Source organism: Ruditapes philippinarum, unplaced genomic scaffold, assembly GCF_026571515.1.
Source record: "Ruditapes philippinarum isolate M1 unplaced genomic scaffold, ASM2657151v2 ctg597_1_1_1_1, whole genome shotgun sequence".
NCBI lineage: Eukaryota > Metazoa > Mollusca > Bivalvia > Venerida > Veneridae > Ruditapes > Ruditapes philippinarum.
Genome location: NW_026861555.1, coordinates 161,005 through 178,811, shown reverse-complemented (window position 1 = coordinate 178,811; position 17,807 = coordinate 161,005). Strand labels below are relative to the sequence as shown.

Below are 17,807 nucleotides of genomic sequence, written 5' to 3'. Positions count from 1 at the left end.
TTAAGCAATCTCGCTATTTTCCTATAAAAATGATGCTTGCTGTATAATGAATTCGTTATAAATATTTCTGACAGGTTACATGACCGTATATAAACGGTTGTTTGCAATATAACCCGAGCCGCTATATTTACAAACAACCGTTTATATAGGGCCATATAACCTGCCAAAAATATTTATAACTAATAAAATACCTCAGTGCCTTGGATAGCATTACCTGGCTTTCAAGGCATTAATATATATACTGGGCCATATAACATGCAAAAAAAATTATCATCACTTATCACAGGAACACAGTGTATTACAAACAGGTACAGAACATTAATGAGCCGTGTCATGACAAAACCAACAAAATGGGTTTGCGACCAGCATGGATCCAGACCAGCCTGCGCATCCGCGCAGTCTGATCAGGATCCATGCTGTTCGCTTATCAACTCTATTACAAGTAGAGAAACTGATAGCAAACAGCATGGATCCTGATCAGACTGTGCGGAAGCGCAGGCTGGTCTGGATCTATGCTGGTCGCAAACCCATTATGTTGGTTTTGTCATGACACGGCACATTTGTAAACTAGAAATATGAGAACAACATGGATGCATTAAATGAATATACCATGCCAATACATCTATACTATAGTTCATACATGAAATGGTCATGCCCTTACTTAGTTAGCACATTTATTATGTATACAGTTTTCAATATATCATCAACACAATACAATTTTAGTGTAACAATATAAATTTTTAATATAAATATGATCAGCATCTATAATGTAAATAAATTATGCCATAAAAGAATATTTACTCATCGTCTTGAAATCATAATATTGACATGACTAACAATTTGAAAATATGGAAATTGTACCCCTCTTTTTAATCTTTGATCTATGAAATGTTGAGACTTTAAATTTAATTGTACACAATTTTTGTGATGTGTATACCAAAGGCATTTTTAGTTTAATCAAAAATATCAACTAAAGCATTTTTAGTAAATAAAAAATATCAACCAAGGCAACTTGGCGGAAATCATTTTTATGTACAAGGTCAATGTGACTTTGACCTTTGACCCTTAAATCAATAGGGGTTATGTACTGGCCAAGACAAATGCACCTGTGAAGTTTGAAGGTAAAGCGTCCATGAGTTGTTGAGATATGGATCTGAAACCGTTTTTACCTATATGGTCATTGGATCTTGACCTCTAACCCCTTGACTCCAAAATTCAATTGAGGTCGTCTTTTGACCATAAGCAATGCATTTGTTATGTTTAAAGGTCCATGGGTTTCCAGTTATTGACAGGAAACTGTTTTGACATACAAGGTCAATGTGACCTAAACCTTTGACCCCCTGACCCCAAAATCAATAGGAATCATCTACTGGCCAAGGCAAATGCGTCTTTGCAGTTTGAAGGTCAAGGGCCTATGCATGGGTTATCAAGTTATTGATTTGAATCCGTTTATACCTACAAGGTCAATATAATATTGGCCTCTAACCCATTGACCCAGAAAACAATAGTGGTCATCTTCTGGTCATGAACAATCTTCATACCAAGTTTGAAGTTCCTAGGCCTAAGGGTTCTTTAGTTATTGATCGAAAACCATTTGGTCTACGGATCCAATAAAACTAATCCAAATGAAGTATAATTTGCTATTTTAAAGCTATGCAAAATGTAAATGATTTTGAGTAAATGAACTGATGTCACTGAATTTATATTTCTTAGATGCAATGCCATTTGTAAGTTTTCACATGAAACGCTCTATGAAACTTTGTTTGTTTGTTTCTCTGGTTTTTATGCCAATTTCAAATCTGTTTATTCATATCTTTGTGGTCTGTCTATTTGGACAGCACACCTGCGTAACTAACCAGTAATTACAAATTTCTTTAAAAGTGACCAGCTACTAACCATCTATGTTACAACAGTATTCGAATACAGCTTCTAAGATAGGACAAAACTCTTTGCCAAATAATGTCAAAAATATGGGAGATCTCATACCACCCTCTTCAAGTTTCTGAAGTATCCTCAAAGTAAGTATTTCTGTGTGTAAAAAAAGAGATTCAGTCAATCAAAACATGCAATTTTTCTTATTTTTAGCATTTTTAAAACAGCTTAATAACATACAATGTCTTAAAAAATAAGATATTCTTTTATATCAAAATACTTTGTTTTGGGAAATACTGTAAGTTTACTCATATTTAGTAAATAAAACCACTTCCATCAAGACCAAGTTTCTTTTGCAATTGTAAAGTAGAATTCTTAAAATCTAGTTCCATTTCACCCATGAGCCTCAGATCTTCTACAAATTTGTCCATAGGATGACCTTTCTTGACCTTGACCTTTATGGGTGGCTTTTCTTTCACTGTGTTGTCTCCACTGCAATTTTGTTCATCACTTAAGTTTCCTTCATTAAAACTTGTATTCATTGTCTGGTTTTCAATATTCTGTAACTCTGGTTCAATTTCATCATTTTCTGGCTCATTATTGTGATCCAGTTCAGATCTATTGTGAAGTTCCTTCCTGTTTATCAGTGTCGGACCCTGTCTCCTTGTAGGTGCAGAGTGACGTCGTCCACGAAGTGAGGCAGTGCCACTGCCAGGCCGAGGCTTTTTCCCGGATGTAGGCCGTGTAGTTTCGTATTTCAGTGGTCGCTCTGGTTTTGGTTCTGTCATGAACACTGTTAAAAAGAACACAAATACTCTTTATGTTTTTTTTTCCCATTCATCAATAAATTAATAACTAAATAACAGCCCTTTTTTCCCCTATCCCATGGGTCGGAATATGGGCCCCAGTCCCCATCCAAATTATGTTTTGGTTTTTTTCCCAATCCAAAAAAAATATTACCAATCTAAAAGTCAGCATTTTGAAAGAAAAAGTACCACATCTTCAATTTTGGTGTCGCGAAATAGCATTACGGAATAAATTCATGTTTTGTGAATAAGAACAGGATTTTTAATTGATATCAGTTTTACATTTGTACACATTTTAGCCTGTCCTTGTATTTTTGATATGACAGAAAAAGCTGAACAGTTTAAGTAAGAGGATTTATTTAAACAAATGTTACACTTTAAATGCTAGCATATTTTTCCAAATTGGCAAATTTCACAATAACTTTCTTCTCAAATTAAAAAAATTTACGACACAAATTTCCAAAATTTGTCATGTGGCCCTTCCCCAAAATAGAAGGAAAAAGGCCTGAATAAGTAAAAAAAGTTAAATTCTTTTAAAGATATTACAATTGCAAGTAAAATTGTGCTGAAATATTGTGGGTACCTGCTTGCTAAAATGGAATCCTATTCCTGTAATTATCAGATAAATTTTCCAAATTTCAAATGGGATATCTTCGACAATCACAGAGAAAATTCCCTTAATAAGAAGGTTAATCAACATGATAGGGCAATGTCACAAGCTTGTCTTCCAAAAAAAATAGCAAAAAATGACTGATTTTCCTATAACAATTCTATACATACTCAGATCTCAAATGTTTTACTTTATACTCAACATCATTAATTCTGCGTTATCACTTATATCACGGTAATGGCATATTTTCATGTAACCAGTGTTGAAATTGGTCAAAATTGACATAATATTATTTTATTCAAACACCTAAACAAGAAAGTTTTTGTGCAAAATATTTTAAATCTTTAAGTTTTTATGTAAAACAGTCTTAACAGAACAACATTTTACAAAATTCTGCAAAAAGCAACAATAGTCCGTTAAATTTGTGCATACGTCTGAAACAATTATCAATTTCTAAATGTTCTTGTTTGTTGAAAAAAGAAATTTTGAGTTACAATGTAAAGTTACTTATAGCATTTAATATTTTGCAAAATAACATGTAGAAATTTTAACTTAAACATGAAAAAAACTAAAATGGAACACCATTACCGCGATCTAAATGATGACATACTTTTTTTCAAAAAGGCCCCAACTGGGGGTTTCTAACGTCGGGTCATTTAAACTTTTTTTGCCCAAAATATATTGTTTTTTCCTTTTTCCCTACAGCAAAAAATACCTATATGTTTACAGCTTATGAAAATTTTTTGTACCATAAGTTTTTGTGATTTTTCCCTTTTCTTCCCTTCAAAGTTTTTTAGTAGGGGTGAACTAAGAGGAGCGCATTTAAAATTTTTAAATTTTTTTCTTTTCCCTTTTTTAAAAATTTTTCATTTTTGGGGTTTAAAAATTTTTCTTGTACAAAAACCAAGTCCCCTCCATAACCCTTTCATTATTTATGGAGTTTTAACATTGTCAACAATGTTTTTTGTTCAATAAAATTTTTTCCTAATAACCGAAATGCCAATTTTGATAAAAAAACGGGGCTTTGGATAAAAGTAGAATTTCTAAGTTCAAAGAAGGTCATAATTCTGTCAACATCTATGTTAGAGTTATGGGTCTTAGACAGTGACTAAATTTTATGCTATCAAACAAGTGTGTGAAGTTTTGACCCATTCTCTTTACTAGTTTTGAAGACACAACCTGTAAGCACGCAAAAACTTGACCAGTGTGATGGATAGCTCTCCCTTTTCTTCAAATTGTCAAGCAAATAAAATTATTGAATCTTAGATAAAGTCTAGATTTTAAAATTGTTTAAAATTACAAATAAAAACAGCTCAAATAATTACCCATTGAAGCAGATTTTGGTCTATTCTTAAGATTTATACCAGACCCTAATAATGAACTGGTAGCACTGCCAGGCCTTCCTTTGGCCTCTCTTTGTGGTGCCAATAACTCTGGGCTAAATATCACATCTGGGTCAAATAGGTTATTCTGAAATACATTGAAATTAATTAATTACCAAAAAAAAATATTTATTAAGCTTTCCAGAATTATAAAAATGATTTTTACATTTTGATTCTGAATATATAGCTGTTTTCCAACATAGTGATTAGGAAAATATTAACATATTTATCAATATTTATACATAATAAGTACACACACAAATAAATTGACTAATAATCTCCTTAAGAAAATATAAGCTATTTTTTTTGGTCTGTTTGGCGAAGGTGTAGGGAAATAGATAATAGGTTTACAAGGTCAAGGTCATTTGAGGTCAAGGTCAGGCATAAATTATCCTTACAAATATTGTCTGCTCACAATATAATTCATAGATCCCTACTCTGACCGTTTATTTGAATACCAATAGATTTAACCACAAATACTGACATGTGTTCTTTTGTTAACAAATAGGTTGTGGTGAAATCCTATTGTAATGCACTTATCTAATGATTTGATTGTCATATACCAACAAAAATATTTTGTCTATACGCACCTGTTTATATCTATTTGCATCGTCAAAATATTCTCTAGGCCTGTATAACGGTCTCTGTCCTTCACTAGAATCTAGCTTGTACAGTGCACTAAAAGCCTATACAGTAATAAAATACATAAATATACATGTAAGAAATATCTACTGCAATCTGGATAAGTAATGCAAATTTCTTGGAAAAGTGTCAGAGGAATTGTACAGATTAAAATAAAGCTTCATTCAAAATAATCTAAAATTAAATTAACAATCAACACATTTTTGTAATTAACATTTTATTTCCCATATTGTACAAGCTTGTAACAAGTTTGTGTTTATTTGTTCAGCATAATGTACTAGCAATCAGTTTATACAATCTTGCCCAATAATTGGTAAGTGTGGGGCTTTGTCCACTCTATACAAGAACCCGGTTTGAGCCGGGTGATGCTCCCCGAATAGGTTTTGGACACAGAAAGTACACCTCTTGTAGTTTCAGAGTTATGTCCCTGGAAAAAGTTCAAAGTGGAATAATTCCAAAATTAGGCAAGGCAGAGTTAATGTTCTTTGCACTGCACTTCTAATCAATGTGATCTCTCAACCTACAAAGTTTCTTGATGATATCTTTTATGATTTCCGAGTTATGTCCCGGACAATTTCAAAAAGTAAAAATAAACAAAGGGCAATAACTCCAGAATTAGGCAAGGCAGAGTTATGATTCTTGTGCACTGCACATCTACCCATTGAGATATATCTACCTACAAAGTTTCATGTTGATATCTCTTATAGTTTTACAGCTATGTCCTGGACAAGATTTTCTAAAAGGGGAGATAATTCAAAAATGAGGCTTAACAGAGTTATGGTTCTTTTGCACTGCACCTCTACTCAATGAGATCTATCTACCTACAATGTTTCATCTTGATATCTCTTATAGTTTTAGAGTTATGTTCAGGACTAAGTTCAAAGTGTTAAAATAAACAAAGGGCAATTACTCCAAAATTAGGACAAATATAGTTATTGTTCTTATGCACTGCACATCTACCTATTGAGATCTATTCACCTACAAAGTTTCATGTTGATATCTCTTATAGTTTTAGAGTTATGCCCCGGACAAGATTTTTCTATAAGGGGAAATAATTCAAAAACCTGGCAAAATAGAGTTATGGTTCTTTGACACTGCACTCTCCCTCAATGCCCTCTACCACTGTATGAAGTTTCAACAAATTATCTCCAAGGGTTTTCAAGTTATGCTCCGGACAAGACAACGGACGGACGGACAAAAGGACGGACAGACGGACAAGGCGCCGACTATATGCTCCCCCGAAATTTTTCGAGAAGCATAAAAACTGAAGTGATGGGATTTTGCCCACTCTATAAAATTAAAGTTGGTGGGGTTTTAACTGGTGGGGTTTTGTCCATCTTCCTTTGACAACAGTTCAATGCTTAAACAATATAGAGAATCCTCTTGATAAGAAACACTTGTCTTTTAAGAACAAGTTATATTTAAGCCACGCCACAACAAAACCAACGTAATGCGTTTGCGACCAGCACAGACCCAGACCAGCCTGCGCATCCGCGCAGTCTGATCAGGATCCTTGCTGTTTTCTATCAGTTCATCTACTTGTAATAGGGTTTGTAAGCTAACAGCATGGATTCTGATCAGACTGCGCGGATGCGCAGGCTGGTCTGGATCCATGCTGGTCGCAAATGCATTATGTTGTTTTGTCATGGCCCGACTCATTTTTTCCAAACTTAAATACTCACACTGTTGCTGTTAGGATCACCACCAACACCATTATGACCCTGTGACCCCTGTTGACCTAATAAATCTTCAACTCTAACATCTGCCCTGTCAGCCATAGCAGCTGCCCGTGAAATCTGACCTCTATAACCTGACCTTGGTCTACAAGCTGACCTTACTCTTCTAGGATCTTTGTTCTAAAAATAGAATAGGCAGTCTTACAATTTAGAAAGTGGCTTTGATTGGTTTTGCCCAGATTAGAAGATGAACAAGTCCAGTTACGATCTTTGGAGAGGTAAGGGTTAATATTACAAAAACTCAACAAGAAAATCCTCAACTGCCAATATTATATTAATTAATGCATAATATTTTTCGATGTTATTACAAAAAAAAAAATATATATATATATTTATTTAGTTAAAACTTGTTATTGAATAGTTCTTTGACATGTTATTTTTCTAAACAGAGGTTTAGTCAGTTTTTGCAATAACCCAATCAAAGTTTGTATGTTAGCAAAAGACAAATCATATAAACTGGTTCTATAAATCAAATAATGATCTGAGGGTGGAGAACTTAATGTAAAATTTAGTAGCTAAAGACATGTTGTTTTGATTTTTTTTTCAGACAAGATACATGTACATATAACCTTGACCTTTGACCTAAAGTTATTCAGACTCAAAATAACTTATTTTTGAGGTTAGTCAGTAGCCAGAATGATAGCCTGAATGCAATCTGTCAATCTAATAACCAATTTTAAAAAATTTGAAGCTGGCTATAAAAAAATTAAGAAAAAATAAATCTTTTGGGGCCATTTCTTTTTTAACTCTGTCATAGATTTATATTTTCGCATTTTTGTTGCAGAATAAAGCAAAGATATGGCATGGCAAGAATCAGCCATTATTTGACTGCTTCCTATGGAATAAAACTAAATTGAGCTGTGTCATAACAAAACCAACATAATGGGTTTGCAACCAGCATGGATCCAGACCAGCCTGCCCATCCGCGCAGTCTGATCATGATCCATGCTGTTCGCTATCAGTTTCTCTACTTGTAATAGAGTTGGTAAGCGAACAGCATGGATCCTGATCAGACTGCGCAGATGGGCAGGCTGGTCTGGATCCATGCTGGTAGCAAACGCATTATGTTGGTTTTGTCGTGACGCGGCTCAATTGTTATTAATTTGTACCTTGGCCTGTGTATTATAAATCTTCAGAAACTGTTTGTCAACATCTTCTAAGCTCGTTGTACTTTTCTTATGAAGCTGAAACTTGGACATTTCCTGTTTATGATCTTCAATTACATCATTCATGTACATTTGTCTATTCTGAAATATAAATACACAACAAATGTAATGAGAAAATAAATAATATACATGTATGTGCAATAATATACATGTATGTGAAATAATATACATGTATGTGCATGTTCAAGCATAGACAAACACAATAACTAACAAGAAGAGCTGTCCATAAGACAGCAATATGGACTATTATAAGTACTTAATAGGTTATGGGGATGGCATTATAAACATTCATTTTAAGTTTCAAAACAATACATCAAAGGGTACAGGATTTAAGTTTGGGGTGGTATGAAAAACTTTACAAAAGGTTAAACGCAGAAGCAGATGCCTGGGTGAGCAGGATAGCTTTCCCTATTATACAATTGTAACAGTCAAGATGAAGTAAGCTTGATAAGAAAAAAACAACAAGGGGAATAACCATGTCAAATATATCACAGAGATATGTATTCTTTTCTCAAAATGAGGGTGAATATCATAATTAAGTGTTACATCTGTCAAAGAAATATCTCAATAAAGTGGTGAAAAAATAAGGTTGTTTGAAACTTTTTCTAAAAAGTCAAAATTGGAATATCATTAAAGATAGAGTCATGTTCTTCTGCCAACAGATAGAGACACTATTGTCAAAGCTTTGAAACAATACCTTTAAAGGATTCAGTAATAAAGATGTTTTACAACCAGAGTTAATACTAAAACAGTCTGTGCTCGACTATTCTCAGTGCTGGATAGTATAACAAGAGCCTGGATTATGAAGAATTTTCTTAATTCAAAAAGGGAAATAATTCAGTCAAAACCACTTGGACAGTGACCTATTATGCTGGCAAATTAATGGGGAAAAAATCAATCCATTTTCTTTAGCAGTTTTTCGAGATACCAACTTGTAAAAAAGACCTTAACCAGAGTGTGACGCAGACACCTGGGTGAGTAAAATAGCTCTACCTATTCTAGAATATTCAAGTTTAAAAATTTAAGCAAAATTTTATGATGGAAAAGTATTATAATAGTGCTTGAATATAGCTTATTTACATTTATTATCAGAAAAACCTCCGCAAAGAAACTACCATTTTAAGACCAGATTTGGTTGCTGCCAAGTTGTTTTGCTCCAGGGAGGGTTCACCTTTGGTGAATTCTTTTTTTTTTTTTCGGTGTGTGGGGGGGGATATAGGTTTGGTACTTTTGTTGTTAAGAGGTACTTGCTTAACAGAGGGCAACTGCGCCGAGGTTTAAAACTGTATATCTTACTAGTCAATTTAAAGTACAGATATGTTTTTTTTATAAATGAACCATGAACTAATTGATTTTTATCTTGATATTGTGATAAATGGTTTTGTCCACATTTTAATATGGCCTTAAACATAGTATCACCATGCTGTTGTTGAAAATCAATAGATAAACATAATTAGAACAAGAGCTGTCACAGGAGACAGCGAAGCTCGACTAATAAAATACTGGACGCAGTAAGGACAAAACTATGAAAGAAAAATCAATTATGTATAATTACGTATTAAGTTATAGTAAAAAAATAGCATTTGTTAACATTAATTCCAAGATCAAGGGGAATAATTATAGAAATAGTCATGCTAGAGTTATGGATCTTGCCACACAACATTTGTGTAATGATAAGAAATATATATTTGAAGTTTGAAGTAGATACCTTAAAAAGTAAAGAAGTTATTATATTTCTTAAAGAAAATCCTAAGTTCAAAGAGAGATAAATCTGTAAATATTGCTTCAAGAGTTATGAACATTGTCACATAAAATGTAATTAATGATAAGGTATAAGTATTTGAAGTTTGAGGTAGATACCTTTAAAAATAAAAAAGTTAAAATAAAAAATAACATTTTTCTAGTAAATAAATCTAAGTTTATGGGGAGATAATTCTTGCAATATTGGTGCTAGAGTTATGAACCTTGTCACATAAGATGTGGATGATGATTACGTAAATATATTTGAAGTATGAAGTTGATCCCTTTAGAAATAAATAAGTTACAGTAAAAAATAATATTTTTTTGAGGAAAATTCTAAGTTAAAAGGGAGATAAATCTGAAAATATTGGTGCTAGAGTTATGAACCTTGTCACATAAGATGGGGATGATGATAACGTAAATATATTTGAAGTATGAGGTCGATCCCTTAAGAAATAAAGAAGAAACAGTAAGAAATAGTATTTTTTGAGGAAAATTCTAAGTTCAAGGGGAGATAAATCTGAAAATATTGGTGCTAGAGTTATGAACCTTGTCACATAAGATGGGGATGATGATAAGGTATATATATTTGAAGTATTAGGTTGATCCCTTAAGAAATAAAGAAGTATCAGTAAAAAATAGTATTTTTTAAGGAAAATTCTAAGTTCAAGGGGAGATAAATCTGAAAATATTGGTGCTAGAGTTATGAACCTTGTCACATAAGATGTGGTTGATGATAAGGAACATATATTTGAAGTTTGAAGTTGATACCTTAAGAAATGACAAAGTTATAGTGAAAAATATTTTACTGCACCAAAACTTTAATCTAAAATCTGGACGCGGACGCGGACGCCGGGGCGAGTAGGACAGCTCTCCATATACTTCGTATAGTCGAGCTAAAAATTACCTTGCAATTCATTGGCTAGTTTTGAACTTTACAACATACTTTACATCAATATAAATTAGGGATGGTAACGAATAACCGGTTAACCGAGTACTCGATCGAACGTCCGAATATCGGTTAACAAAATTGATATACGATTACTCGGAAAAAATGTATAATTTCTATTTTATTTGCTATTTAGACAGTTTGGTGTATCCAATTAGTTAAAAAATTCGGAGATGTGCATATATCTTCATAAATACCTGTTAAATACAATCACAACTTCCTTGCAGAGGTGCGAAAATGATACCATAAATTTAATGAGGCGATCAACAGTTTGACACGCGCACATGTGGTGCTTACGTCATTCGGTCTCTTAAGATATTTAGTAACCTTTAATTGTGTAACACAATGCAGTTTGTACCCGAATCTTGTTTTAAGGTAACATTTTTGAAAACAACAAAGGGCCGTATTGCTATTATGATATAATAATTAAGGTAGTATTTAGACCCGGTTTAACTTTTGTTGCCGCCGATCAGTCTATTTAATTACAAGAAGAAAAAGATGTTTCAACTGCTAAACATGTTTTAAACTTGATATTGCATTAATTAAAATAGATAAATACAGAATCCCTAAAGAAAGCCCAACACGGCAAAATTGAAAATGTTGCAGGCTCGGTTTGATTTAGCCTGTTTATGGACGGTACTGGAAAGTGCAAGTTACCGTCCACGCCCCCTAGCACCGGCTTAAGCAGAATTCAACATTTAAACATGATATAGTAAAATTTTGAATTTGGAAACATCCGCAGATGTGTTCATATGGCGGTTATCATGGAACCTTCAATGTGACACTTCCGTGCCATTCCATGAAAAGCGGCGTATGGTCCCCAAGTAATAAAATGAAGGTGCCCTAAACGAGAAAACAATGGGCGGAACTAAATAAAATGGAATTTTGAGAGGGGATCAGAGGTTATGAAAAAATGTTCTAAAGTATAATGTCGTTGATTTAATTTTAATTAATTTGTCTCCTTTGCAGTCCTATCTATAGTTACGAATTCTATGAAATTCAATATAAATAGAAAACGAAAGTAGCATGCGGACGGCGTTGATATTGTGTGATAAACTTTGAAGATCATTGGAAATCGTCCGAGTAACCGAGTACTCGATCGGAAAAATGACCGAGTACTCGAGTATTAATTTTGGTATTCGTTGCCATCCCTAATATAAATATATACAAGTACATAAATATATATATCTTTCAATTGTAATTGTACATAAGAAAGCCTGAGGCAAGACAAAATGTTATCTCTTTACAGCTTTAATTGACTACAACTTGTTGGTTTTTAAAGTATTCTTCCTATTGATTAATATTAAAAATTTTGAATTGTTTACAAAAGACATTTTCATATATCATTTTGAAAAGGGATGAATTTTAAAATAAAACATATAACCACTCATGGTTATATACTTTATTTTGGTCATCATAATTATGCCTCTTTTCAGGATTTTTTGTCAGGTAGGGGGAGGGCACTTCACCTTTATTTTGGGGGAAATAACACTGTGTTTTTTGCAAAAGGGAAAAAAAATAAGATGTAAAATAGGGGAAAACTGCATGATTTTTAAGAATTTTCTCTCGAAAGGAAGCAACCTGAACATTGCCCCTGCTACAGTAGGGAAAAAAGCCCTCTTTAATAACAAAATGTGAGTTTTCATGAACTCATGAACTGTCAGGTTAATAACAAAACAGTCATTGTCTGAGTCAATATATGAGCCGCGTCACGACAAAACCAACATAGTGCGTTTGCACCCAGCATGGATCCAGACCAGTCTGCGTATCAGCGCTTACCAACTCTATTACAAGTAGAGAAACTGAAAGCGAACAGCATGGATCCTGATCAGACTGCGCGGATGCGCAGGCTGGTCTGGATCCATGCTGGTCGCAAACGCACTATTTTGGTTTTGTTGTGACGCGGCTCATGTGTTCAAGGTCAATGACATGATAATATATCGTTTTAAAGCAAATAATTAAAGTATTTCTAATCAACTATCAAAAGTCCTTTAAGTAGATTGGTCTATATATGGGCACATTTTCCACATGTATCTCAAATATTGATAAAAGCAATAAAAATTAATATCATTGGCCAATGGGAGATTCTTATTTTTTGAAAAGTAAAAAGTTCTAATTGATAGTATATATGTTATTCATATGATCAAAACTAATATTTTGTTATAGACCATTTTCTTATCTGCTATATATATATATATGTCATATCAGATCATGTATCTCACACTCACAAACTACATCCATATATTATTCTTTCTGGTTTGTTGTCATACATACATAATTGAGCTGCATCATGACAAAACCAACATAATGGTTTTGCGACCAGCATGGATCCAGACCAGTCTGCGCATCCGTGCAGTCTGATCAGGATCCATGCTGTTCGCTATCAGTTTCTCTACTTTTAATAAGTTGGTAAGCGAACAGCATAGATCCTGATCAGACTGCGCGGAGGCACAGGCTGGTCTGGATCCATGCTGGTCGCAAACCCATTACGTTGGTTTTGTCATGGCACGGCTCATATTATAATCAAGTATGTAATACAGGATTCAGGATTTTTTAAAAATGATTTAATATTACTGAAGTGTTCTTGTCATTTTTTAAATAAAAATATTTGAAGTTTTTTAATTGCTCTTTCATTTTTGATTTACAAATCTAAAAGGTTAGAATTTTTCATCTACAAAATCTGGTGGTGGGGGGGGGGCATTAAATGAAAACAATATGGTAAGTGACTGTTGTAGTCACAAAGGATAACATAGGATATTTTCTATAATACAATTTTGTTTTTGCTTCCACACACAATGAATTAAGCGTTGTCGAGTGGTTAACACGTAGGACTAGTAATCTTAGGATTGCTGACCGCGTGGGTTCAAACCCTGTCAGGGACAAGCTGTTGGTTCCTTGAGCAAGAAACTTTACATTCATTGCTTAGTACTGGTTGGTTCCACAAAGGGATTCAACAGTGTTTCAAAAAGCTTATAGCTTCCAACACAATCAAACTAAAATAAATTTGTATAAACTAAATTACTTCTATGCTCAATGTAGTTCAATATACCTTTACCAATTCTCTTTACCTTTTACCTTTTTGTTCAAATGCTTTGTAATTAATCACTCAGGCTTATCAACTTTTATTAATCTATTCCTAAGCATTTAAACTCGAACAGTGCATTATTTTACAACAGTACCTGTATATGAAGCAACTGTCTATGTCGGATTTCTTCCTGAATAGCAGTGTATTCCCGCTCCAAAAGTTTTACCGCAAACCTCTCCCAGTTCTTCACTGCACGGGTCTATTATCAAAAAGTAATATGCAAAAAAAATCTTATATACATAATTTTTGCATTTTAAAATCAATGTCAGTTATAGCTAATACATCACTGTGTCAAAATATATAATCCGTAACTTGCATAGTATTCAAAACATTACAATTATCTCCCTTTATGGTAAAATTTTAAAATGATATATTAAAATTAAATATATAATATTCACAATATAAAATCAATGTAAATTTAATAGCAAAATATAACAGTATTATACATTTCTGTGACAAAATTGCAATTGATTATGACATCCTTTCTACGGTCATTCACACTGTACCTCTGCTCTGGCATGTACAGAAGTTATCAGTTCATTGTGAAAGTGAAAGCAACTAGTACTAGTTAACTGCTTGACAGCATGCCCGGGAACAATGTGGTGGCCGGTGAATTCAATGTGGCTTTTTGCCATGATATGGTGTAAAAACTACAAACACCACCGCAACCATCATTTTAATTGACTTGCCTTGTCACCAACAGGTGTGTTTCTGTTTACATCATGGGATTCAAACTTTGGTGCTTCCATTCCTATAAATATACAATAGAAATTGTGATTTTTATGACAAACAAAATTATTCTAAGTATAGTATGAGGAAAATCTGCTAAAAATATAATTTAAAATTAATCAAAGTGTATAAATCTATGTGTATTATGTTCCCTGTAGTTTACAAAACTATTGTTTGAATTTTGAAACATACATGTAATACTTTCAAAAGTACTGACACTGTACATGTACTTACTGGCAGTCATAGTGTATTTACTGACATTGTACTTACTGGCAGTTTATTTACTGGCAGTGGATTTAATGACAGTTTATTCACCGACAGTGTATTTACTGATAGTTTATTTATGGACAGTTTCTTTAATGACAGTATATTTACTGACAGTTTATTTACAGACAGTATATTTAGGGACAGTTTATTTAATGACAGTGCATTTACTGACAGTGTATTTACAGACAGTTTATTGAATGAAAGTGTATTTACTGACAGTTTATTTACCAACAGTTTATTTATGGACAGTTTTGTTTAATGACAGCTTAATAACAGTTTATTTACTGACAGTGTATTCACTGACACTGTAGTTACTGTTACGGACAGTTTATTTAATGACATGATTTCACTGGCAGCATATTACCTGACCTAGTTGTTTTAAAAGTTAAAAGAATAAACAGAGCCTTCATTATACTAATTCTTCAAAAATAAAAAATGAAAACATCTCACCAACAATATTTGCAAGGTGCAGAATGGCTCCTTGTTCTCCACCCCATGCTCTGAAAAACAAGCACAGTAGTGTTAAAAAAAATTCTAATTAATTGGTTAAGTCTATGCCACCAGTTAAGTGCCAGGTCAGCCTGCACTGGTTAAAAGTCTGACCACTCTCTTTAATCTATACTATTGGATGACTAACATAAAATTTCCATCCTGTTATCACCCAAATTTGATAATAGACAGTTCCAGAAATGAAATATTACTCTATTTGAGAAGACAAGAATTCAAAATACCTTTTCACTAGCGAAATTAAACAGTTCAGTTGATCAACAAGTTTGTGGTTATCTGCCTTACTCTGGTGAAGTTCTTGCTTTAGTTTACTGATGATGTCCATCAAAACAGCACTGTTCTGCGGGCCTGGCAAGCCATACAGCTTTTCATTCTGGCTTACCGGCATCGTTCCTGCAGAATAAAGGCTTAAATGAGAGTTATTCTAATTAGTATAATTATTCATACATGTATCATATGGTTTAATCATGAAACAACTGTTAGAAACTTCCCAGATTCAATACTTAAGACTGTGCAGAAAATTTTTGGAGGAAAAATCGACTAAAATGTTGTTTGTTTTCCTTCATTCTACTGATGTAATCTGCCCAGTGGTGTCACTGGGAAAAGTCATCTATCGACTGAGACGACACCTCGTCCTGACACTACACTGTTAGTCCAACTATTTAGACTTGTCAAAGAGACATCAAAATAATTTTGGACGGGTGATGTCTTTTTCTGTTTGAAAAAAAGTTTGTAAAATGGGTCAAACCGTTCACGCCAAATTAATTCGGCTACTACACTGTAAGACACATTATGTGAAAGGGTGTCTAAAAAGAATGACCACAAGATCCAGTAGAGATTACAGATTAGGTTCCAACTTATAAGTTAAAATATATACAAACATGCAGATATTCATAAGGTGTAAATGTTTAAGGAATTACTGAATAGTTTTTTCAGGTTATAAAAACGTCATCTATCCTACCAATTTAAGACTCAAGTGTTGATCTGTTGAACTTGAAGAGATTTCATGTTGAGTTGAACTGTTGAAAGAAAGTAACTGAAATCTGAAACACAGGTTTGTGATCTCAATATTCTAACTGATTTTTTCTTAATTATCAGTTATACAAAAACGTGACAATTACCTTTGAAGTTTGACTCAGAAATAAACAAAACAAACGAACAAGTTTCAACGTTTCAGTGCGGCCATATTGTTTACATCGGATACGGAATTCTCGGTATTTTCCGTAGCTTAACGGAAATTGACGAGATTAAACGGCGCAGCGAAAATAGTAATTTGTAAATAATGCATAGGTAACAATACACTAAATTGATTGTCAAATTCATATTCACCCAATAGTGAGCAGTTTGCAATTCGGTTTATTTTAAAAGGCTACGTGGTGATTGTCAGAAGACAACAAAATAAAATGAGAAGCGTTATTTAATATTAGGAAATATCATAAAGCTTTATAATACGAATTATGGTTGTTTCGTCGTTAATAGACTCTGTAAATATAATTCCAACACAATTTAAGCTGCTTAAAAGTTATTTATACCGTATTTTTTGTGCAGCAACTATACATCAACAGGCCTACATCTCTTTTACATGTTTTTTTTATTGACTTGTAGAATATAACACTTTCTCAATTTCAGAATTAGAGTCGTTAGCGACACATATCCGAAGGCTATTTTATGTACATGTCTATATTTTTTAATTGACAAAAAGGTAAGATTTTGTTTCCCTTTCTTGTTTCTGCTTGTAATCATGCACACGCCATGCACACGCCACGAGAAATAACGAATATATCTTGATTATAGCATGCAAAATACGTCGAACGCCACTTTAATATCAATCAGCTGATATACATAACCACCCTGAGCATTTTTTTTCAAAGCAAAACAACAACAAGAACAAACGAACATTACAACATAATTTACATAAACATATAGAACGTTAACTTAAAACATTATAAAAATAAAAGTTTTGTGTTGTATTATGTAAAAAAATCGATTGTAAGTACTTTTAAAGAATGTTAACTTATGTATTATATATCAAAACGTGATTATGTTTATTCGATTCTAATAAAGATAACGCGATAAAGGCCCGCAAGGGTATTAAGAAATAACAATTTTAATGACGTCTTTGGCTGTATGTCGTCGGCAACAGATATCTGGTGGTGAAAATAAGACTTAGTACTAAATATACCACCAAAAAAAAAAAAAAAAATAACATAAGAAAAACGTGAAAAAATTCTGGATTTTTAACAAAAATAAGTAACTAAAAAGGAAAGTAAAAAAGTTTGATTACTTGTAAAATAATATTACTACTATTATATTTGA

At 33.1% G+C, this 17,807-nt stretch overlaps 1 protein-coding gene across 2 annotated transcripts; it reads right to left on the bottom strand.

The window, feature by feature from the left end:
* Positions 1 to 521: 521 nt before the first annotated feature.
* On the bottom strand, positions 522 to 16,744 carry LOC132716072 (uncharacterized). Of its 2 annotated transcripts, none has more exons than XM_060699227.1 (10): positions 16,453 to 16,606; positions 15,716 to 15,884; positions 15,435 to 15,484; positions 14,678 to 14,739; positions 14,083 to 14,187; positions 8,158 to 8,295; positions 6,995 to 7,168; positions 5,261 to 5,356; positions 4,614 to 4,758; positions 522 to 2,665 (listed from the first exon to the last, which is right to left on the bottom strand). In XM_060699227.1, exons 2-10 carry the CDS (start codon positions 15,877 to 15,879, stop codon positions 2,187 to 2,189), a joined length of 1,413 nt encoding a protein of 470 aa, XP_060555210.1. In that variant the 5' UTR covers positions 15,880 to 15,884; positions 16,453 to 16,606; the 3' UTR covers positions 522 to 2,186. The 2 variants fall into 2 exon arrangements, with proteins under 2 accessions (XP_060555210.1, XP_060555211.1); XM_060699228.1 differs by lacking the exon at positions 16,453 to 16,606 and adding an exon at positions 16,613 to 16,744 and having other exon boundaries at positions 524 to 2,665.
* Between the last annotated feature and the right edge of the window lie 1,063 nt (positions 16,745 to 17,807).

Bases quoted from the DNA above. Each gene is read 5' to 3' on its own strand.
- LOC132716072 (XM_060699228.1), bottom strand. From the start codon at position 15,879: ATGCCGGTAAGCCAGAATGAAAAGCTGTATGGCTTGCCAGGCCCGCAG. The intron at 14,188-14,677 runs GCAAGTCAATTA...TTTTGATAATAG, and splicing joins ACACACCTGTTGGTGACAAG to ACCCGTGCAGTGAAGAACTG. The intron at 4,759-5,260 runs GTGCGTATAGAC...AATGTATTTCAG, and splicing joins ATGCAAATAGATATAAACAG to AATAACCTATTTGACCCAGA.